The 23605-nt window shown below is 31.7% G+C and overlaps 2 protein-coding genes across 2 annotated transcripts; both read left to right on the top strand.

The window, feature by feature from the left end:
* The first annotated feature begins 1186 nt into the window (after window positions 1-1186).
* LOC123205150 (probable disease resistance protein At4g27220) lies at window positions 1187-6773 on the top strand. Its single transcript, XM_044622027.1, has 3 exons — window positions 1187-2663; window positions 2754-3084; window positions 4205-6773. The coding sequence occupies exons 1-3, from the start codon at window positions 1992-1994 to the stop codon at window positions 5545-5547; spliced, it is 2346 nt and encodes a 781-aa protein (XP_044477962.1). The 5' UTR covers window positions 1187-1991; the 3' UTR covers window positions 5548-6773.
* A 190-nt stretch (window positions 6774-6963) lies between these two features.
* LOC123205206 lies at window positions 6964-21737 on the top strand. Its single transcript, XM_044622136.1, has 12 exons — window positions 6964-7858; window positions 8585-9046; window positions 9731-10195; window positions 10970-11647; window positions 12002-12791; window positions 13089-13127; window positions 13401-13568; window positions 13903-14548; window positions 14668-14774; window positions 15194-15468; window positions 15623-15756; window positions 20366-21737. Exons 1-8 carry the CDS (start codon window positions 7577-7579, stop codon window positions 13932-13934), a joined length of 2916 nt encoding a protein of 971 aa, XP_044478071.1. The 5' UTR covers window positions 6964-7576; the 3' UTR covers window positions 13935-14548; window positions 14668-14774; window positions 15194-15468; window positions 15623-15756; window positions 20366-21737.
* The last annotated feature ends 1868 nt before the right edge of the window (window positions 21738-23605 follow it).

The raw sequence follows: 23605 nt of genomic DNA, 5'->3' as shown, positions 1-23605 counted from the left end.
AAGATGAACATGGATACTTTCCAGTGTCAAATCAATTGAATTTGGTGGAACTTTCTTTTACAACAACATAATAATCGATCATTTACAGTAAAATTAAATGCAATTGATACGTTTTTACTATAAATATAAAATTTTACATGTTTTTAATTTTTGTAGATTGCTTCATAATGACAATAGGATAAGTGCTCATAGACTATACAAATGATTAAGGTTAGACTGAAATCAAAACAAATTCGAATATAGGTTTACTCAAGTTTAATTTAGATTCATAATAATTAATTTAAGATTGAACTTGTTTGAACTGATTAAAAATATTATTAGAGATTATTGACAGGGTAAATAATATCATCAATTGATGAATGATATCATCAACAATATAAAAAGTATTTTGGATAGAGTTTTAAACTAAACCCTAATTAAATTATCGAATTAAAATTTTGATTTAAATTCAACTTAAAACAAACAAAATAATGAGTTAGATTGAATTAATTTGAATTAAATCCAACCACGGAAGTAATATAGTGCCTGGAGATGGGGCTTTTTTGGTTTAAGAAATTTTTGTGTTGTATCATTTCATGTTGTCCATTTTATTAACAATCAATGGAATTGGCCAAAAAACGATTGAAAAATGAATGAGATTAAAATGATAATAATTTGAAAATTTTGGTACAAAAATAATATTTGAAACAATTGAACTAGAATGCAAGTCTCTCTCCTGCTGTAAGTCTCTGAACAATATATTGTGAAAATCTATTTCCATGACGGCTCACTTTTTAGCTGGAAAGCACGTGCAGAAACTGGAGTCAGGCGTTCAGATTAAAAATTTTTTCTAATCGATTTTCTTATAAATTAGGAGTTGAATGAAAAATATCTGGAGTCCCACCAAAAACAAAGAATTGGAATTTAAAAAAGTACTGTTTTGAAAATAATTTAACAAACGGATTGTGGAATTGTAATTTACAGTTTATGAGGTTTGAGACCAAGAAAAAACAAGGAAAATACGGACATTTATAATGGTTGTTGAAATGTAAACTTGGGTTTGTGTGCTTTTAATTCTAAGAGTATAGTTACGTGAAAGATACATATGAGTTTATAATATATGAAATAAGATAAAGTAGGAAAGAGGGATTACGGTCGAGACCCACTGCAGGAAAATGAAGATAAGTGCGAGTCAAATTTTTGGGCTCTTTCATGTATGCCTTTGTCGTTATCAAATTAATTATCTACCTACTCTTTATTTTCCACCACAAATTAATAAGGTCAATGGTAATTTTCAGTATCAAATCAATTGAATTTGGTTTAACTTTCGTTTCTCTTTATCATCTTCACATTTCTTCTCTTTCAATCATTCAGAAATACTTTCACTCACAAACCTATCTGAAACCAAATCCTTTGATTCCTTCGGTTTGCGCCTTACTTGCCCTGTCACAAACCTCTCCGAAACTAGTTCCCCTGATTTCTTCAGTTCGCACCCTGGTTGCCCTGTTGCCTTCTCTGTTTAACGTTCTTTATTTCAGAATCTTTTTGCCCTATTTCTGGTTCTTTATTTTTTTTTCTGTTTCAATATTTCTGATTTCTTCAACCGAAAAATTAAAAAAAAAACACTTTTTGCTTTCAGTTATTTCTCGATTACTAGAAAGAATTATCATTTCTCGTATCTATTGTTAAGTATTTTCATTTGCTTTACTTCTCTTCTGTTTTTGATTTCTTCGGTTTGCTCCTTACTAGCCCTGTTACTATCTCTCTTTTACTTTCTTTATTTCAGCTTTCTTTTTGCCCAATTTCTGGTTTTTTTTTTTTTGAAAAAAAGAATATCTGTTTCAATATTATTTCTGATTTCTTCCAAAAAGAAAATTCTTCTTGCATTTGGTTATTTCTCAATTACCAGAAAAAAATCCGTTTCTCTAATTTATTTTTAATTTCGGCAGTTGTATTTTAATTATTTTAATTTTCTTTACTTCTGTTTTTCAAACCTGAAAAAAGTTTAAAAAATGGTTGAGGTTGCCGGGAGTGTTGGGGGTGTGCTGAGTCCTGTCCTTCAAGTTGCCCAGTGGTTGGCTGCTCCGATTTGGCGTCCATTTAAGTACTTGTACAACTACACTACCAATTTCAACAATCTGGAAACGGAAGTTGATAAGTTGAAGAGTACAAGAGAAGAAGTTGAGCGTAAGATTATTGCTGCTGAAAGAAATGTGGAAGTGATCTGCCAAAATGTTAAGAAGTGGCAGGACAGTGCGCAGGAGATGATTGATAAAGCAGAGCAGTTGATTCAAGAGAAAGAACAGTTCATTCAAGAGAAAGCAAACAACCGGCGTTGTTTCAAGGGATTGTGCTCCAGTTTCATCATCCACTACAAACAAAGCAGGAAAGCTTTTAAATTGAAGCAGGATGATATTGATCCACTCCTCCAGCAAGGAGAAAAATTGGGTCCAATTTCCTATCAAACTAATCCACCGGATCTCCGGCTTAGACCTAATGAAGATTATTTGGCTTTTGAATCAAGAAACTCCGTGGTAAAGAATGTATGGGATGCTTTAAATGATGAGAATGTGTACATGATTGGTGTTTATGGGATGGGTGGTCTTGGGAAGACCACGCTTGTAGAGGAACTTGGTAGGAACGCCGAGAAGGATAAGCTCTTTGAGGACATTGTTTTTGTTGAGGTACAGAAACATTCAATACAATATTGTTTATCAGTTAAGGTCTGCTTTATTATCCGGTTCTGAATGTTCATATATTATTTTGTCTTGCAGGTTTCAGAGTCTCCTGATGTTAAGAAGATTCAGACAACAATTGCAAAGAAATTGGGTTTAAAATTCGAAAACGAAAACAAAAGTGAAATGGCAAATAAGATATATTCAAGAATGAAGGACAAGAATATCCTTCTAATTCTAGATAATATTTGGGATTCTCTAGAACTTGATAAGACGGTAGGAATTCCTCGTAGAGTTGATCGTGGAAGAAATAAACTTTTGTTTACAACAAGAAACTTAGATGTGTTGAAAAGGATGGATTCCACAAATAATTTCGAGATGGGCATTTTAAATGAAGAAAAAGCTTGGACCCTATTCACCGAAATGGCAGGTAACTGTGTTATAGAATTTTCATTTGTATGTTTTCTAGATCAACACATTTTAATTCTATTTTTTAGTTCTTTGATGTGAATATTAAAATATCAACTTAATTATAACATGAACAAATTTCAACTTCAAATTTTAATTTCACTTGTGTTCTTGATAGAAAACATTATAATTCAGTTTTATTATATTCACGCTCAAGATTAAGAGTGGATCAAATCCAAGCTGTTTTAAATTGAATCTACAGTATATATTAAACAAATCTATTTTAAACAAGAGCTTTAGATCAATAGCTCAATTTAAGGTCGACTTATTTATCCATTCAGTGACATTATTCATGCTATCAATGACATTGTTAACCACTATGAATTAGACATTATTGAGTGTTAACAATGTCGGTGGCTCTCCAATGACATTGTTCATCAAATTAAATGAGCTTGAACAAAACATTATGCCTTTGATCCAAGCTTGAAATTCAGCCCCATTCTAGACATCAAATTTTTTCTTTCATTTTATTGTGTTAACTGTTCTCTTAAAAGTAAATACTTTTACATTTTTATTAATAAAGTTTAATTTTGAGTGAAAACGTGTTATTTATGCTAAATAAGGGTGCAAAAAAGTTTTAAGATCAAACATTGTGTGGAAAACGTAATTTACTCAAGGCAGTATTGTGATTTGCATTTAAAAGCTTAATCAAATTTTGTATAATGTGAAGACTTTAAACTATTATAAAGCTTTACTCTAAGGCCGATTACAATTTAATAGATTTTGAACATGAATAAACATAAATTTTTCCACTGAATTTGTGTATGAATAAATAATCTTAAGAACCTATTTTTCTCTTGTTTGTTAAATAAAACTATTTTGCATTCAAGATATTAATTCATATCTTTTTCAAACACTTTGAGAGAGGCACTATTTGCCACTTATTATAGATTTTTAAAAATAAAAATTTAAGAGGAATTATATTTGACATTATAAAATGGAATTCATTTAGATTAAAAAAGATTTGATGGATTTATTTGGAAAAGATTGAAATTCAACATTTATAACTTTTCTTGTTTTTAAATCAAAAGTATGTATGTAAATAGAAAATGCAATTTGTATAATCCTAGATCTCTTTGCAGGAAGTATTATCCAAACATGTGAATTGGATTCTCTAGCAAAAGATGTATGCAAGGAATGCAAAGGATTACCTATTGTTATTTGTACAATAGCTAAAGCATTAAAATACAAGAGTCCACCTCATTGGAAGTGTGCATGGCAAGAATTGAAAGCACCTTCTCCAAGAAAGTATACAAGATACCTAGAAAAGGATTACGCAAAGATCGCCTTAAGTTACAATTATTTAAGCGATGATGAACTTAAGAAGACGTTTTTAATTTCTAGTCTAATGGAAAATAATACTTCCATTTCAGACTTGTTCAGACATGTTGTGTGTTTGGATGTATTTGATGGAGCTAATTTGACAATGGAAGAAGCACGAGATAAACTAGATACATTGGTTTGTGACCTCAAAGATGCTTGTTTATTGCTTGACGGGTTCGAAAGTGGCCAATTTGCTATGCATGATGTTGTTCGTGCTGTTGCCACAACAATTGCATATGTGGATCACCATGTGTTTACAGCAAAAAATGATGTTGAACGGGATTGGAAGGACAGAGACAAACTCAACAAATGCACGAAGATCTTTTTACCTGATAAAAGTACTATTATTAGTCAACTTTGGCCTAACGATTTGGATTGTCCAAATCTTGAATATTTCTATATGACTAATACGTGGGACTCTTCTTTCAAAATCCCGGAGGACTTTTTCAGGGTGATGCCAAAGCTTAAAGTATTCACTGTGGATGGACTGTGGCAATCATCATTGCCATCATCGATCGATCATTTGAAAAACCTTCTAACATTGTGTTTAGATAATAGCGAAGTTCAAGATTTTGCTATTATTGGAAATCTAAAGACATTAAAAGTTCTTAGCTTGCGAGAATCATATATTGAGCAGTTTCCTACAGAATTGGGTCAATTGACTCAACTAAGGTTGTTAGATTTAAGTTGTTGTGAGAGATTGGAAGTAATTGCTCCAAATATGATATCACAGTTAACCAACTTGGAAGAATTTTATATAAAGGGATGTCCTATTAAATGGAAGGATGGTGTACTCAACGAATTGAAGCTCTTGTCCAACCTCACCAGTTTAGAATTGGATATTGAAGATAACAATGTGTTGCCTAAAACTTTCATTTCCAAAGAGCTTAAAAGGTACAAAATAACAATAGGAGATAAGTATTACAAAGATCCAGGAAGTAAATACCTAAGGATTTTGGAATTTGCTTATAATTCTAGCATCTCCCTAAAAGAATTATGTGAAGTCAAGAATGTTGAAGTCTTACAGATGGTCAAATCTTCAGGAGATGAGGAGGATCTTGATGAAAAGCAAATACTGCCATTCTTTAATGAGAAGGTTTGATTAACGATAATCCATAGTACTTCTCTTTTCAAGTGATTAAAATTTTTAGTTAAATTTCACTATTAAGTGTTTCTCTTCAATTTCTACACTCTATAATTTCTTTCAAATTGATTTCATGATTTCATGCTTGATTTCATAGTTGATATTATTAGAGACAAAAAATAAAACACATTGTTAATATTAATAGCATGTCATCTATAAATCTATGAGAACTAGTTATTATTTTTAAAATTTCTCATGTGAGTTAGTATATGTGAAAACAACAATTAATTTTGACTGGAAATTATTTTCACCAATTTGATGGCCTTAAAATTGGTCAATATTAGTTTTGGAAAGATTTGGAAGAGTTAACTTTTAACTTCTTCTTATAAAAAATTGACAAAGTTGTTTTGAAAGGATACGTTAAAATAAATTATGTGTTCCCATTTTTCATAGCCAAAAGCCTCCAATACCTTAAGATAGAGAATTGTAAGATTTTAAAGAAGATTGTTGAGGAAGAAGAGTAGAAGTGGTTAATTGTTTCTTTCCAAAGTTAATTAAATGAAACTTAAATATTTACCAAAACTTAAAGTTTTCTATCTAGGGGTACATGCTTTAGAATTGCTAATATCGGTAAGGTTGAAGATAGTAAGTTATCCAAACTTCTCATCAAGATATCAAGGCTTCTAAGATAATAACGGGAAAGATGAAATTCAAGTTTTAGAATCAATATCATTTGCTTGGAGCATAAGGTATCAATCTCATGCTTATTTTGTTATTGAAAAAAGTAAAAATAAGAACTTACTTAGGCGCACTCACACATACATACACACACACACACATATATAGATTTCAATATTACTTGAGTTTTGTATTAGAAATTAAATTGAATGTTAATAATTTGTTGTAAAGATATAGTAAAATAATTAATGGAGGGATATTTTTTTAGACCAAGTGTTCCATCTTACTTTTGTGGGCTGATATTGTCTCTAAGGCTTGGCTTGTACTAGTTTTATCTCTCAAATTGGATGTTCATAAGAGTATGAATTTTGGTCCAACACATATATTTGATAAGTATGTAGGCTTATTAAGCTGAAATTGATAAGTAAAGCCCCCCATGCTTTTGTTTTTAATCTAATTTTGATTATGAATAATTCCTTACTCAGTAGTTGCTAATGTCATTTTTAAACTACTAACTTATATTCCTATTTGGGTAATTTGAATTAAGAGTGTCTTAATGTTAGCATGATTTCCACTATTATATTTATATTACAATTTTGAATTTTTTTCTCATTCATTTAAAGTTACCTAATTTAAAATAAATTATGTTTAATTATATTACATTTATAAAGTATGTTTGATTACTAGTTTTCATAAATAGTTATTGATTTAAAATAAAAGGTAATATCCAATAAGCCATTAATTTAATACATTTTAATTTTTTTTTTTTCTGAATTATTTGTTGTGTTTTGATGTGAATATTGTAAGATTAAAGTAATAATAATACTAACAAATTTGAACTTCAAATTTTAATTTGGCATGTGTGCTAGATAGAAAGCATTATATCTCCAGTTTAAGAGAAAGGTTGCATCTTGATGAAATGCAAATGTTGCAATTGTTTAATGAGAATGTTTGATCAACGATAATCCGTAGTACTTCTCTTTTTAAGTGACTAAAATTTTCAGTTGAATTTTCTTTTTTTTTGGTAATTAATTTTCAGTTTCATCATTTCATGCTTGATTTCATAGTTGATATTATTAGAGACAAAAACAAAATACATTGTCACTATTAATGGCATGTCATCTATATTTATTTTTAATTTCTCGTGTGAGTTCGTATATATTAAAACATCAATTAAATTTGATTGCATGTTATTTTCACCAATTTGATGGTCTTGGAATTGGATAATATTAGTTTTGGAAAGATTTGGGAGAGTCAACTTTCAACTTCTTATCAAAATTTGACACGGATGATATTGGTGAAATGTGATAAAATAAAACATGTATTTCCATTTTCCATTGCTAAAAACCTCGAGCAACTTTAATACCTTATGATAAAGGGTTGTAAAGTTTTAGAGAAGATTGTTGAAAAGGAAGAAGGAGCAGAAATTGTTAATTTTATCTTTCCACGAATAACTGAATTGAAGCTTGAAGATTTACCAAAACTTACCATTTTCTGCCAAGGAGCATATGCTTTGGAATTGCCCATATTGAAAACACTGAAGATAACAGGGTGTCCAAATTTCACTTTAAGATATCAAGGCTTCAAAGATAGTAATGAGGAAGGCGAAATTCAAGATTTGGAGTCAAAATCCATCTTCTTTGGGCATAAGGTATCAATTTCATGTTTTTTTTTTATTAATAGAGTATAAAAAAGAATATTTATATATATATAAACCTAAATTTAGAAATATAAATTAAATAAAAAGAATGGTGGATTGAATTTGGATAATGTGTTATGGGAATCTTGTAAATTAAACATATTAAAGTACAAGGTTTAAATAATCCAATGTTATTTGATTTTGAAATTAGAAAAAAAAATTGGAAAGTAATCACAAAATTTAAATTTTGTACTACTTGTAAGTTAATATAACCCAAATATATGTGAATAAATGTTAATAATTTATTATAAAGATAAATTAAAATCATTAAAGGAGGGTTTTTTTTTTTAGACCAAGTAAGCTTAGCATGTTGGCCTATTAAGCCCAAATTGATAAGCAAAGTCTTGTGCTTTATATTCTTATTCTCTTTTATTCTAATTCACCTTTGTTAAAGTATGGTTGTGGTGTTGTCTTATTTCTTCTTTTCTTTTTAAGTGATTTATACTTTTAATTAAGTATGTCTCTTTTATCTCTATGATATATAATATCTATCAAATTGATTTCTTCATTTCATGCTTCATTCCATAGTTGATATTATTAGAGACAATAAAACTAAATACATTGTTAATATTAATGGCACTACATCTATAAATCTGTAAGATGTAATTATTATTTTGTTTTTAAAATTTTCTCATTTGAGTTGGTAGATATTGAAACATTAATTAACATTGACTGCAAGATATTTTCACCAATTTGATGGTCTTGGAGTTGGTCAATATTAATTTTGGAAAGATTTGGGAGAGTCAACCTTCAACTTCTTCTTATCAAAATTTGACACGGATGATATTGGTGAAATGTGATAAAATAAAACATGTATTTCCATTTTCCATTGCTAAAAGCCTCGAGCAACTTCAATACCTTATGATAAATGGTTGTGAAGTTTTAGAGAAGATTGTTGAAAAGGAAGGAGCAGAAGTTGTTAGTTTTATCTTTCCACAAATAACTGAATTGAACCTTGAAGATTTACCAAAACTTACCATTTTCTGCCAAGGAGTGTATGCTTTGGAATTGCCCATATTGAAAACACTGAAGATAACAAGGTGTCCAAATTTCACTTTAAGATATCAAGGCTTTCAAGAAAATAATGAGGAAGGCGAAATTCAAGATTTGAAGTCAAAATCCATCTTCTTTGGACATAAGGTATGAATCTCATATTTATTTTTTTATTAATAAAGTATAAAAAAGAATATATATATATGTGTGTGTGTGTGTGTGTGTAAAATAAACCTAAATTTAGAAATATAAATTAAATAAAAAGAATGGTGGATTGAATTTGGACAATTTGTTATGGGAATCTAAAAAAAATTGGAAAGTAATAATAAAATTTAAATTTTGTATTGCTTGTAAGTTGAGATAACACAAATATATGTGAATAAATGTTAATAATTTATTATAAATATAAATTAAAATCATTAAAAGAGGGCTTTTTTTTTAAGACCAAGTAAGCTCAACATGTTGGCCTATTAAGCCCAAACTGATAAGCAAAGCCCCCGTGCTTTATATTCTTATTCTCTTTTATTCTAATTTACCTTTGTTAAAGTATAGTTATGTTGTTGTCTTATTTCTTCTTTTCTTTTTAAGTGATTTAAACTTTCAATTGAGTATGTCTATTTTGTCTCTATGATATATAATATCTGTCAAATTGATTTCATCATTTCATGCTTCATTCCATAGTTGGTATTATTAGAGGCAATAAAACAATACACATTGTTAATATTAAATTAACTTCATCTATAAATCTGTAAGATCTAATTATTATTTTAATTTTAAAATTTTCTCATATGAGTTGGTAGATATTGAAACATTAACTAACATTGACTGCAGGATATTCTCACCAATTTGATGGTCTTGGAGTTGGTCGATATTAGTTTTAGAAAGATTTGGGAGAGTCAACTTTCAACTCCTTCATATCAAAATTTGACAAAGTTGATTTTGCGAAGATGTGATAAAATAAAATATGTATTTCCATTTTTCATTGCCAAAAGCCTCCAACAACTCCAATACCTTGACATATCATATTGTGAGATTTTAGAGAAGATTGTTGAAGAAGAAGAAAAAGCAGAAGTGGTTAATTCTATCTTTCCAAAGTTAATTAAATTGGAGCTTGTAAATTTACCAAAACTTACTGTTTTTTATCTAAAAGCAGATGCTTTAAAATTACCAATGTTGAAAACATTTAGGATATTTTTTTGTCCGATCTTCACTTCAAGGTATCAAAGCTTCCAAGATAATAACGACGAAGGTGAAGTTCAAGTTTATGAGTCAAAATCCATTTGCTTGGAGCATAAGGTATCAATCTCATGTTTATTTCTTTATTGAAAATAATAAAAATAAAATCTTATTTATTTTGTGAGCTGATATAATCTCTTAGGCTTGGCTTGTACTATAATTAAGCTCAACATTTAGGCCTATTGAGCCCAACTTGACAAGTAAAGCCCTTGTGCTTTTTGTTTTAATTTAATTTTGATTATGAATAATTCCTTACTCATTAGTTGCTAATTTCATATTTAAACTACTTACTTATATTTCTTTATGGGTAATTTGAATTAAGAATGTCTTAATGTTAGCATGATTTCCACTATTTTGTTTTTATTACAATTTTGAATTTTTTCTTATTTATTTAAAGTTACCTAATTTGTTACTCATCTGATCATACTCAAATTTGCCTTTATTTCTTGTTATAACGTTGTACATCATGAAACATGCAGATGTTGTCATATTCAAGCTAATATTATCATCTAATAATTACTAATTAAGTTTGGGCAGTGCAGCATCATACAAATACATACGTTTTACTAGTTTTCATAAAGTATGTTTAATTACTAGTTTTCATAAATAGTTACTGATTTAAAATAAAAGGTAATATCCAATAAGCCATTGATTAATTCGATTACCATATTTTATGAATTTAATCATGTGCTCAAATGTTTTCAATTTTTTATTTATTCATTAATTAGTTTCCAAACTTTTCTAATTGCTTCCCTAATTTGTATTTGGATAAAATTAAAGTTTTGTTTTAACCTTATCATTACCTAACTAGATTTTCTTTTGATGGTTTTGTAGATCAATTTTGATTTGGAGGTATTTCAATTGAAGGATGATGCGAGAACTATTACTTGGGAGAGTCAATCTAAAACTCTTATAAACAACAATAGAAAATTTTCAGTGAAACTCCTTCATAAATTTTACAATTTGAAAGTGCTTAAAATATTTCACAGCCCATCCAAAGAAATTAAAAGCCCATTTGATCTTCCATATCTTGAAGTTCTAGATATATATAGTTGTTATAGATTGAGGAGTCTACCGACATTCTCAACTTATTTTCTAAATCTTAAGGTTCTGCGTTTAAGTTATTGCCACAAGTTGATAGGGAGGTTAATAACATTTTCAATGGCTAAAAGTTTGGTGCAATTGAGAAAAATTAGCATATATAGGTGTAATTCGCTAACTGAAGTAGTAGAAGATGAGGTTGATGCAACAACAACTGACATTGGTTTTCACAATTTGGAGGAGTTGTCACTTAAAAATTTAGACAGTCTTACATGCTTTTGTTCTGGGAATTACTCTTTCAATTTTCCATCTTTGAAAGTGTTAGTTATAGAAGGATGCCTCAATATGAAGACTTTCTGTCTAGGATTCTTAAGCACTCCAAGGTTACACAATCTCAATTATGAGAATGAGCTAGTAGAGATCGGGGAAAATGACTTGAATACAAGTATACAACAATCACACAAAAAAAGGGTACGTATTCAATTAATTAGTTTAAATATATTTCAATAATTTTTTAAGAATATCATATTTTTAGCTTTAATTATAATAAATTGTGTTTTAAAAGTTGTTGAACTTGATATCACATAAAAAGGAATTAGCTTGTGTATATGCTCAACATTTTTGTTGAACTAGTGGCCACAACACTCAAACAATAAACTATGGTATATTTTTCTAAGAAATTTCTAAAAGCACTATTTTATATTTTTAATAACCATCAATACATCATTTTTTATCCCCCTATTCCTTTTTGAAAAAATATATCATTATTATATGTTTTGAAAGATGATATTATTGTTAATTTGATTGTTATGTTTTTTTCTTTAGGTTAACTCTGATTTGAGTAAATTATCATTAAGTGGAAGAGATATCATGTCAATTTGGCAAGGAGAGTTCAAAGAGAACTTTGACAAAGCAGAAACTCTTGAATTGATTAAGGTTGAATATACACACATTCCAATTCATATCCTTGTAAAGTTTATCAATCTTGAAAAACTCATTTTCAAAGTGAGTTCATACGAAGAAATATTCTCATATGAAGAAGATGAGGAACATGTTGGAGCACTTGCAAAATTGAAAAAACTAAAATTGCAAGGACTTTTTAATTTGAAGGGCATTTGGAAACAAGACTTTCAATTCAAAACAATTCTTCAAAATCTTCATTTTTTAGAAGTAGAAGATTGTCACAATTTGATGACTTTACTGCCACCTTCATCATCTTTTGAAAATCTAGTGGCATTGGAAGTACATTATTGTAATGGATTGCAAAACTTAATGACATCCTCAACAGTCAAAAGTCTAATGCGTCTAAAAAGCTTGTCAATACGAAGATGTGAAATGATGATAGAAGTATTAGCAAATGATGAAGGTATAGAGAAAGATGAAATTGTTTTTGGGAAATTAGAAGGGTTGTTATTGTTTGATTTAGAGAGTCTCACAGGCTTTGGTTCAGGGAAATACAACTTAAAATTTCCATCATTAGAGTCATTATCAGTGAGTCAATGCTCCAAGATGAAGATTTTCTTTGAGGGAGGCTTAAACATGCCAAAGTTATGGTTGGTGAACGAGAAAGATTGTTTAAGTGACCTTAATTGTGTCACACAACAATTACAAAATGGTATGTATTCATTTATTTAATAATATATTTTTTTGTAGACATTTTTTGTTTTCCTTCATTGAATTAATTTATTTTTTTTGTAGACATTTGTAGAGTTAATGCTACAATATTACAGTTTATGTATAAGTTAAAATAAATTGAGTAATTGTGTATTTCAAATATTGAGGTGGTTTATTGTTGAGGAAATTCATCATCTTCTTGTTTAATTGAAATATAAATTAGATCTTGAAAGTAGCATTAATTCTCTACAATTTTTGTTTTACCATTAAATTTATGTATTGTTGTACATGATTACAGATTGTTCAAAGTTATGGGAGGAAAGTGCAAAATCATATGGTAAGTGTGGGGTTTTAGATGATACTTTGGGTGGGAACAAGTCCTTTGGCCTTTATTTAAATTCAAATCCTTCACAGAGATGGAAAAAATCTCAGAAATTAATGATTTTGAATTGTGCCAATTAATTGTTACTCAAAAGTGGAAGAATCCTTTTGCCTGTTTTAGAAGATAATTAAAGTTTCATAATTGTTGATAATTTTTAGGGTTTTATTTGCTTGCAAACTCTTGCGAGTTTTGCCTTTTCTTTTCCTTCTAATTCTCATTTGAAACCAGGTCAAGGAGCTGGTAAAACTCGATACTGCTGCGATTATTGCAACAAAATCATTAGGGGGATCCGCATGAATTGTGCAATTTGCCCTGATTTTGACCTCTGTGTAGAGTGCTTCAGTGTTGGAGCTGAAGTGACACCTCACAAGAGCAATCACCCCTACAAAGTTCATGGTTAGTAATACTGGTCCCTCGCTTAGTTTATTAGAGTTCTCCATGATCTATGCTTATATAGTTCCTGCTTTTGTTTTTCTTACAATATTGAAGTAAACATTTGCTTTTAACATCAGTGTTCTCAAACAAATGGAAAGTTAAAATTTGTTCGGTAAAACATTTAACTTCTGTGCTATGCTTAAGCCTTGACCTCTCTGCTCAATTTAAAACTATATTCTAACATTAATTTCGTTTTTTTTTTTCATCTTTTTTTTTATGTCAATTAATTTTTTGTGGCAGCTTTTATCAGTATCTGTGTTTTATGCTTATGTGTTTAAAATTTTCATTTTACCAGGACAATCTCTCATTCCCACTTATATGCCCTGACTGGAATGCAGATGATGAAATGCTGCTTCTAGAGGTGTTTTGAGTTCTCCTTTTCATTTCTAACAGTTGTGCATGATTTGCAACAATATTTGGAATTTGGAGTAACTTATGTTTATCTTGCATCTGTTAAAATTGTGTATGTTAGGGAATTGAAATTTTGTATGTTAGGATTTGAACTGGATTTTAATTTAAATAAAGGCCAAAGGAATTTATTTATTCTTCTTAAACATAGTTCAATTGATTTTATAAATTGCCTTTATAATTTCAATTGATTAATAAATTATAAGGCTATAGATGATATTAATAGAAATCAAGGGGACTAAATTGAAATGATATAATCACATGAAGGACTTTAGTGATATTATCAAATCTTATAAATTTATGGCAGAATTATAGAACAAGTACTCCTCGAAGTCTCCTCTAGTATTCGGCTTCATGGATTGAGGTCATTTCCATCACCTCAAATATATAGAATTAAAACTATTTGAATGTGTATGTTAATGTTTTTAATTTTGCAGATGAGATTGTCAAGTTATTCCTCAATTTGTTTGCATGTCGGCAAAATTGGTGGTAAATGACTTTCAATACATTGGGAGTGGATCAAAAGTTGCAAGGTGCACTCAATGTGATTTTAAGAATTTTGGTTGAGGATCTATATAATGATGTTGTAGTTTTGAAACATGATTTACTTGAAATATTGTTTGAAAATGTGATTTCCGTGTTTTGTTGTTAGATGATTGCAGGATTGTGAGAAAGGTAGTATTCAATTTAGGGAAGGTCAATCAAGGATCATAAAGTGCAAATACATTGAATTGAATGGCTCTTGAATATATTTATCTGGTTAGCATTATATTGTACTTCAACTTGCGCAAGTATAATTTGATACGGACTAAGCTGTTTATATTTTTAGTAATTTGCTTTTGAAATTGATGATCATAACCATAATCAGAAAATGTAGCTGGTGGTTTTATTGAAATTGATAATGGTGGAATTTTAAGCATGTGTACATTAGGTTTAGCTATGTAGATGTAATGCTCAACTTGCATGTTAAGGTTACATGATTGAAACTCCGGAGCTGGTGAGACTATTCATTTGATGATTGGATCATTTGGACGTGTCTTTCTCTTGTTGTCTGTTTCCTTTTTGAAGCCTTCTGTATTTCGGTTGTTCTTCATTTTTTCCACCGCTGCTTAGTTGTGCAGAAAGCTAGGAATATTTCTTTTATATACATGTGTAATGAACAAATATTTCTTTTGTAGAGTTGAAAAGCAGATCACCATGTTTCAAATCCAAGGATGTAAAAATCTAATATAGAGCTACTTAAATGACAATTCTCCTTCCTCAAGTGTCAAGATTGCATCAATTTCAGCATTCTGGCCATTCTCTGAACAAATTTTTTGGGCTGAAATTTTAGTTTGGAAGAAATGCATTGTTCTTTATGATTGCAGATAGTTCTGAGTCCTCCGGTGGAACTTTCAGAATGAAGCCTCTGCGTAGATTGTATGGCATTGCAGCTCATGTTCCTTCTGTTTAAGTAAGGGCCATTATCTCATCTCCAGTTTCTGCTTTTATCTATCTTCAATTCATTGTGACGTTGTTCTGATTGTGAAAGTGTTACAAAACTAGTTTTTCCTTCAGTTTTCTAATTGTGTAAACTTGTGTTCCCTTCAATTGCCAATCTTGAAAAGATTAAATGTGCATGAATGCTTCAAGATGAAGACTTTCTCTCGACAAGGCTTAAGCATGCTAAGGTTAAGAGAGGTGAACTGAAAATATTGCTTGAAGAATGAGCTTAATACGGTCATACAATCATTACAAAATGGTATGAACACAATTACCAAAATTTCAGGTAATGCATATGCCAATAGTCAAATAACGGTAATCCTGGTAAAAGTTCCAGGATTTATTACCCCTATAAAGACACAGAATCCTGAAAGCTAACATTGTGGGTAGATTCGAATAGGACCGATTTAGGTTTAAATGAATTAAATTCGATTTGAAAATTTAAATTTGGCTTAAGTTTCAAGGTTTACTGACAATTTGAAATTATTTGTCTAACAATATATTCACCAATTCAAGCTCAAACTAGATGATCTAGATTTGAACTAAATTCGAATAAAGATATTCAAACTCATCTTTGTTCGAACTTCACTCGGTTCGAATTCACCCTATCTAACAAACACTCAGATTCATCAGTTATTCTTTTATTGTCAAAGCAAGTAAATTGAGTTTTCTTTATATCAGTGACAAAACTTGCAAGAAATATTTCCAGGGGATCATTTATGGCCCCAATAGTGGGACTACTAAGCAAAATTTAAGTTTGTACATGATGTTCACTCGTCACATTTACTTTTGACTCATCCCTTAAAACTCAAAAAACATATTCACAGTTAGACAAAAAGAAGGCAGCCTTCTTTATAAACTAACTAGCAGCTGTATGAATCAAGTAAATCCAAACTAGTGTTAGTGAAAGGGGAGAGATCAAATATCTCCACCTCTTCAAGTCCTTAAACTTCGGCACCAACAACTCATTAGCTAATTGGGATAGATGATGACAAAGACCGGTAGCCAATATCTAAACATCACTACCTTTAACAAAACTCCTTGTTTTATCATAGAAATATTTTAACCTTTTATTAGTTTGGCACACGTTTCCTTGGTTTCCTCCCTGTCGGACTCAGGCTGAGTTGTTGCACCACGTCTGTGCTATCCTTCTGTTCTGAAACCTTTTTGTGTTGGGGGTTGTCTTCTTGAAGGATCTGTTGACAGGAGAAGTGATATCTTTAGCAGCAGGGCCTTCACTGATTGTTCCCTCTGTATTCTTATGTTTTGTGCGCATAGGATGACCTGCTGCACATGAATTTAAACTTAACCATGAACTGCTTGTAGTGTCCTTCTCCATGAAATCAATCCCAGCTATAAGAAAGGAGGAGAACCGTTTCCGGGAACCAAATCATTGCCCTGACCAAGACAAAGACTCTTGGTTCATGCCGTGGATCATTACCATCTCCATCTGCTGCATTTTCCTCTAAATTACCTTGAACCTCCTATGAAGAAGAAACAAATCAAAGGTAAAAAAGCAGAAACTAGTACACAACAACTCAGAATGCAGATAAACAGTAACTTCTCCATAGACCAAGAGTATAGGCATTTATTGACCAGCCAATAAACCAAAGAAAATAATGAAAACCAAAGTACCAGTTCAACCACAATTGTATTGCATAGAAGTCAGAGACCTTCTCTCTCTGGCACTTTTAGCGTGCAAGAGGACTAAAAATTCAAGCATAAGAGAATTACAGAAAAGTGCGGATAGATTCATGCTAAAATCTGGTTTAAAACATCTAAATAATCCCAGCATTTCCCCAAACAGACAAACTTCTCTACAAAATGTCTAAATGGGGACACTAATGAAGCCATGACAAATAAAGTGGAAATACGTTAGTCTCAGCACAGAAACTGCACACTTCTCATAACTTAAAAGTAACAGAACAAAGATATAAAAGAATATTAGAGCCACCTTATCTTGCATTTCAGGAATATGTTCATAGCCTGAACCCTCCTCTCCTTCAGAATCAGTCATCTCCTCACAGTAAAACTCGACATGTTTCTTCAATTTCTTCATCAGAGTCACTTAATTCTTCCTGTTCCATCACAATCCCAGGATTGGAATAATCACCAATATCATCAATGTTTCTGCTGCCTGGTACATCAGACAAATGACCACTTAAAACATCCCTGCTGTAATTTTCACCAGAATGGTAATGCATACCATTAGTATGCTGAGTTTCCGTGCTCTGTCCAGAATCTATGGCACTCTTTGCTGACTGCACAAGATTCTGTGCTGTCATATCCTTGTTTCCTAGAGCTCTCTTCTTTGTGGATGATGAACTTGGATCTCCAAGTCCAGTTCATTAGCTTTCACATTAGATCTGCTTGCAGCTGAGGGTGCAGTCACTGAATCAACATTTGCATTCTCATTTCTTTTCAAAAGTGGGTGAAAATCAATGGCAGATGATGCTGTATTGGAGGACTCTTTGGTCTTCAAAGATTCATGAAGGCCAAAGGACTATTTCCCACCCAAGGTATGTTGTTTTCTCAAGTTTTCCTTTGTTAACTTTGAAAATCCTATTTACCTACCCATGACCGATTAAAATTAACAGCTTCAAAGATAAAATCGTTATTTTATCTGTATTATTAAAAAATAACTTAAATTTAATTTTATTTTCCCTCCTAAACTATAAAAACTAACAATTTCCCCTAACCCAAGTTTTAAAAAATAACATTTTCCCCCTTAGAGTTTTCAATTTTTCAGAGTTAGTTTTCCGACGCCGTTTCTTCCTCTCTGGTAACTTTCAGGCGACGCCTCTTCCTTTCCAGCGCGGCCTTCTTCTGGCGGTTGTCCTGGGCATGGTCTTCAACAAAGACCCCATCTTCGTCGACGACTGTGCCCAAGACAACCGTCGGAAGGAGGATGCGCTGGAAAGGAAGAAACGGTACTGGAAAACTAACTCTAAAAAATTAAAAACCCTAAGGGGGAAAATGCTGTTTTTTTAAACTTGGGTTACGGGAAAATTGTTAGTTTTTAAAATTTTAGGGGGAAAATGAGATATATTTTTCAGGGGTTAGGGTTCCGTTAATTTTAATAGCCAATGAGCGGGTAAATGCGATGTTCAAAGTTAATGAGGGAAACTTGAGAAAACCGCATTCTTTGGGTGGGAAATAGTCCTTTGGCCATTCATTAAAGCAACCAACATGACTGATTTGGCGGGGCTTGTGAAAATGACTCAGATTAAGTTGAGGCTGATTAGCTGAAAACAAACTAAAAGAACTGGATGTACCAGCGTCAGTGTTTCAGAGGATAATATGGCAGGCGTCCATCTGCAGGGGCCTGGAACAATAAAGGATGCATCTTAAGATCTGACTCAGCACCTCTTTCATCCTCGGCAACGTGAAATACTTCTAATTGCAGATTTCTGACATTTTCTTTCACTGATTGTTAGGATTTAAATTTTTTAATAAAGGAAGAAGTTAACCGTGGAAGGAGTGTACTTACGGAAGACAGAGAGTTGCGTTAACGGCGTGTGTGCACTCCGGTAACACGGTGCGTGTCACTTGTTAAACTAATACACAGGAGAATCTGAAGAGGTTCTGAAAAGAGTCACCAGTGTTGCATTTTGTTGCCTGAGGAAGAAGAGATCGACTAAGAGATGAGAAGCATCCTACGGCTCAGGTGTTGAAAGTTAGATGACCGGTAGATTAATTTTCCGGTGAATGGCTCAGATTTATTTGTTTTAGCTGTTGACAGATGGCTAGATTTTCCCGCTCATTTCTTTATATATAAACATTGTATTGCTTGTTAAAATAGAGATATGCAGAGAGGTATTATTCAGTTCTTTAGCTTGCATGTTTGATTCCCTGTTTTAGTCTGTTATTTGTCGTGGTATCAGAGTCTTTGACTAAGATCAATGGCTGAGTTTCTGTTTGATTCGTGTAGACCTGGTTCCTGTAATCAATATAACAATAACAAGGCTTTCCAGATCCATTCGCTGCCACTGTTTGAGTTATTCAACTTCCAGCCTTCAAATTGTGAGTCCAAAGCTGACAGAAGAGAATTATCGCTATTGGCGTGCTCAAGCTCTCTTTACAGCAGGAGCGCACAACTTGGAGGAGCATCTAATAGGTCTTGATCCATGTGCTTCTCCTTTCATTTTTGTTACAAATGATACAGACACTGGTACTGTAAAGCAATCTAATCCACAGTATCATACATGGAAACGTTGTGATAAGTTTTTGTTAAGCTGGTTATTGGCGTCAATTTCAGAGTTGATGTTTGATCATATAGCTGAGTGTGTTACTGCAAGTGATGTATGGAAGGTTTTAGAGTCATATTTTGTTACTGAGTGAAAGGTTAGGGAGTTTCATCTGAAAACACCTTGCAAACTCTAAAGAAAGGCATGATTGATGTTAGTAGTTATATTAAGAAAATGAAGGAGATAGCAGATGTGTTAAATGCTAGTGGTCAGGTTATATTGGAGGGAGAGTTAATTGCCTTTATAATTGATGGATTAGGACCTGAATATGATCTTGTGATAGTTCATGTCTATTCTAAGCTAGACTCTTCCAGTGATGCAATTGCTCTAGCTGAAGTGAAGTTTATCTTATACAAGTATGAACAACACCTGAATAGAAATAATTTGGTGAATCTAGAGGTGTATGGAGGTACTGCTAATGTTGGTAGTCAGGTCAGGCCTAATAATATGAATACTTGGAGAAATCCGACTCAAAGGTTTTGGAGTTATAATCAGCCTAATACAGAACAGACATCAGTTACTGGAGAGAATGGTATAGTAGATGTGCAGAATGTGTCTGACATAAGATCTAAAGTGAGGTATAATCCAAGAATGAGAGTAGTGTGTCAAGTGTGCTGAAAGACAGGGCATATTGCTCTAAGTTGTTATCATAGATTTGATGTTACATACATTGGTAATAACAAAATGTTATCAGAAGTAAATAATGTTGGTCACGTCTGATTTTGTTGAAGATCCTATGAGCTCTCAAGTGTTTCAGAAAAATTTTCAGCCACAGAATGTAGTGAAGCAGATGAGCTATCCTCAGTAGCATGATGTGATGAAGCAAATAAACCAGTCCACAGCTCCAGTTGCAAATGGTGCATGTAGCAGAGCAGTCAGTCACTCTGCAGAAAGCAATAATCTTGTCAAACATGCAAGCATCTCTGCAAAGTCTTTTATTGCAGGACGAGAGGTTGTGAATGCTCTCAATTGGTATCTTGATTCTGGAATGACAGACCACATTGTCTCTGAACTCAGTAAACTGGATGTCAATGCTGTTTATAATGGGAAACAATAGCCACAGGTTGGCAGTGGCGATTGCTAGCCCATAACACATACAGGTTCTCTTACTCTACCTACCTTTGTTCAAAATAAATTTCTAACTTTGTCTGGTGTGCTGTGTGTGCCAAAAATAACCAAAAACCTTAGCACTGTATCTAAACTTGCTCTTAATAACCATGTTCTGATTGAGTTCACTAATAGGTTTTGTTTTATCAAGGATAGGGAAACAAATCTACTGCTTATCCTTGGAGTTACTAAAGAAGGACTATATCAGCTCATTATTCTTTCTCCAGTTCGGTCACACAATCAATCTTACATTTCTGGTTCAGCTCAACAAAATATGTTGTTTGATTCAAAATATATGCATAAACTAGCCTTTCAATCAAATAAAATAGATCTTGTCTTGTGGCATAGGAGGTTAGGCCACCCTTGTAAATGGTGATTTTTAATGGAGATTTGTATGCTAAGAGAACATGAAAAAATGCAAAAACAGAGGAGAGAAAAAGGAAAAAACAGAGAGCTGGAACGGAAGAAGTTTTTGGCTGTGAGAAGTCTACATTTTCTATTCTTTTCCATACATTTATATTTACATTAGTTCCACTAAATCCATGTACAATAGCAGCTTAAATTAAGCTTATCCATACAATTTCTTACAAGCTAACCAAACCTTAGTTATCAAAGTACACCAAACACAACTACTACAATTTTGGTTTAGTTGCAATCTAACCAAAACATTACAAAATGGTTAAGTAAGTTTGTCATCATTTTAAGGCTATAAAAATAATCCACATCAGCTTCAACATTCTGCACCAAAACCATATTCAAAAAATTCAGAATTTTCCAGCAGCCTACTTCACTGCTCTATAGCTTTACCAGTAAACAAGTTCTATAAAAAATGTTGAATGCCATGTACTCTTCCTTCAATGTTGAGAATAGAGATTTTTTTTGCTCTGATTGTTAGTATGGTAAACATTGTCAATCCACCTTTCCTGTTTCACATTCAAAAGCAAGTGCTCCACTTGAAAAGATCCATACAGATGTCTGGTGACCAGCCCCTATACTGTCCCAAGAAGGTTTTAGATACTACATTTATTTCTTGGATGATTTCTCCAGGTTTACTTGGTTGCATCCGCTTGAGTCTAAATCACAAGTTTACCAAACGTTTGTCCAGTTTCATAAATGTGTTGAGAGGCAGTTTGAGAGGAAAATAAAGACTGTTCAGAGTGATTGGGGTGGAGAGTTTATACCTTTAGCTAAATATTTGGAGTCTCATGGAATTGAGTTTAGACATTCTTGTCCTCATGTCCATCAACAAAATGGGAGGGCTGAGAGGAAGCATCATCATCTAGTTGAAACATGATTGGTTTTGTTATCCCAAACGCCACTATCATTCTGGTCTAGGTAGCACGGAAACGGAAACGTGGAAACGGAAACGTGGAAACGTATTTTCTTAAAAAAGTAGGAAACGGAAACGTGGGGAAACGTGTAAATATAAAAAATACAGGGTTTTTTTTATAAATATGAAATTTTTATAAAAAATACAATAACCTATATTTTAATTAAAAAAATACAACAATTGATTTTTTCAAACCAATTTAAAATAACATATAACAAAATAATTTTGTACCAAAAATAAATTACAAATTCAAGTTCTTGAAACATGTATGTATAAATTAAATCAATACTTATATATTCATCTTTTAAAATAGAAAATATACATGTATATAAATCAATATATTTTATCACAATGTAAATAAATCAACCTACAAACTCAATATTATTTCATCAAAATAATAATTTCCAAGGTTCAATATCAAAGTCATCAAATAAAATATAAGAAAAAAATTTTAAAAATAGTAAAATATTTATTGTATTTTCTCTATTTGATCATTCTCCTTATCCATTATGTCATTTGCATCTTCATCGAAAAAAACAGACTCCAATTCTGGTTCATCTAATGACAGGTTGGCTAATTGAAGAACTCCCACATCTTCCATACTCCCAAAGTCATCTCCACCAACATCCCACATCTTCTCCTTACCATCATAATACTTAGAGTTAACCCTTGACAATAAACGAAGATTGTTATGAACAAAAACCAAATCTTCTGCACGTTTTGGAATTAATTTATTCCTTCTAATTGAATGAATGAAGGAATAAGTACTCCAATTTCTTTCACAACAAGAGGAGGAACTAGGTTGTCCAAGTACTCTGAATGCTAACTTTTGAAGCAATGGAGCATTTGAACCAAAACATGCCCACCACTTCATCGGTTCTGTATTAAATCTAGCACCAATTGAATCAGGATCTTCGAACGGTCCACTTTTGAGGGAGAAGTTAGCATACTCATCCAATGCTTTAAAACGCTCATCTTCAGAAAAGATCCTTCTAAAACATTTGTTCCTCTCAATAGATACTTCCCCATCCATATGAGGAGGCACTCTACCTTCACCTCCTTCAAGCCACTGTTCACTATAAAACCTTCACAAATAATAGATATATCAAATAGTTAACAAATTAATACCCAATTTAATAAATAAATATATCAAATAAGTATGAAAGAAATATATAATTCAATTAGATATTTACCTTGGATTCAATGAATGAGCTAGACAATGGAGTGGAGTATTACTTTTTGCCCAACGATCATAAAGAATACTATAGATCACTGAATAGAAAGGAGAATCTTGGGTAGAAAACTTTCCTTCATGTTCATAAATAACTGATTTAACTTTTTCAATCATAGAATCCCAATTCTCATAAATCAAATGAAGACATGACTTATTTGTATCACACATTCGAATCATATCATAAATCGGT

Source organism: Mangifera indica, unplaced genomic scaffold (assembly GCF_011075055.1).
Source record: "Mangifera indica cultivar Alphonso unplaced genomic scaffold, CATAS_Mindica_2.1 Un_0002, whole genome shotgun sequence".
NCBI lineage: Eukaryota > Viridiplantae > Streptophyta > Magnoliopsida > Sapindales > Anacardiaceae > Mangifera > Mangifera indica.
The sequence above is the reverse complement of the archived record's forward strand: the minus strand, read 5'-3'. Positions and strand labels throughout refer to the sequence as shown.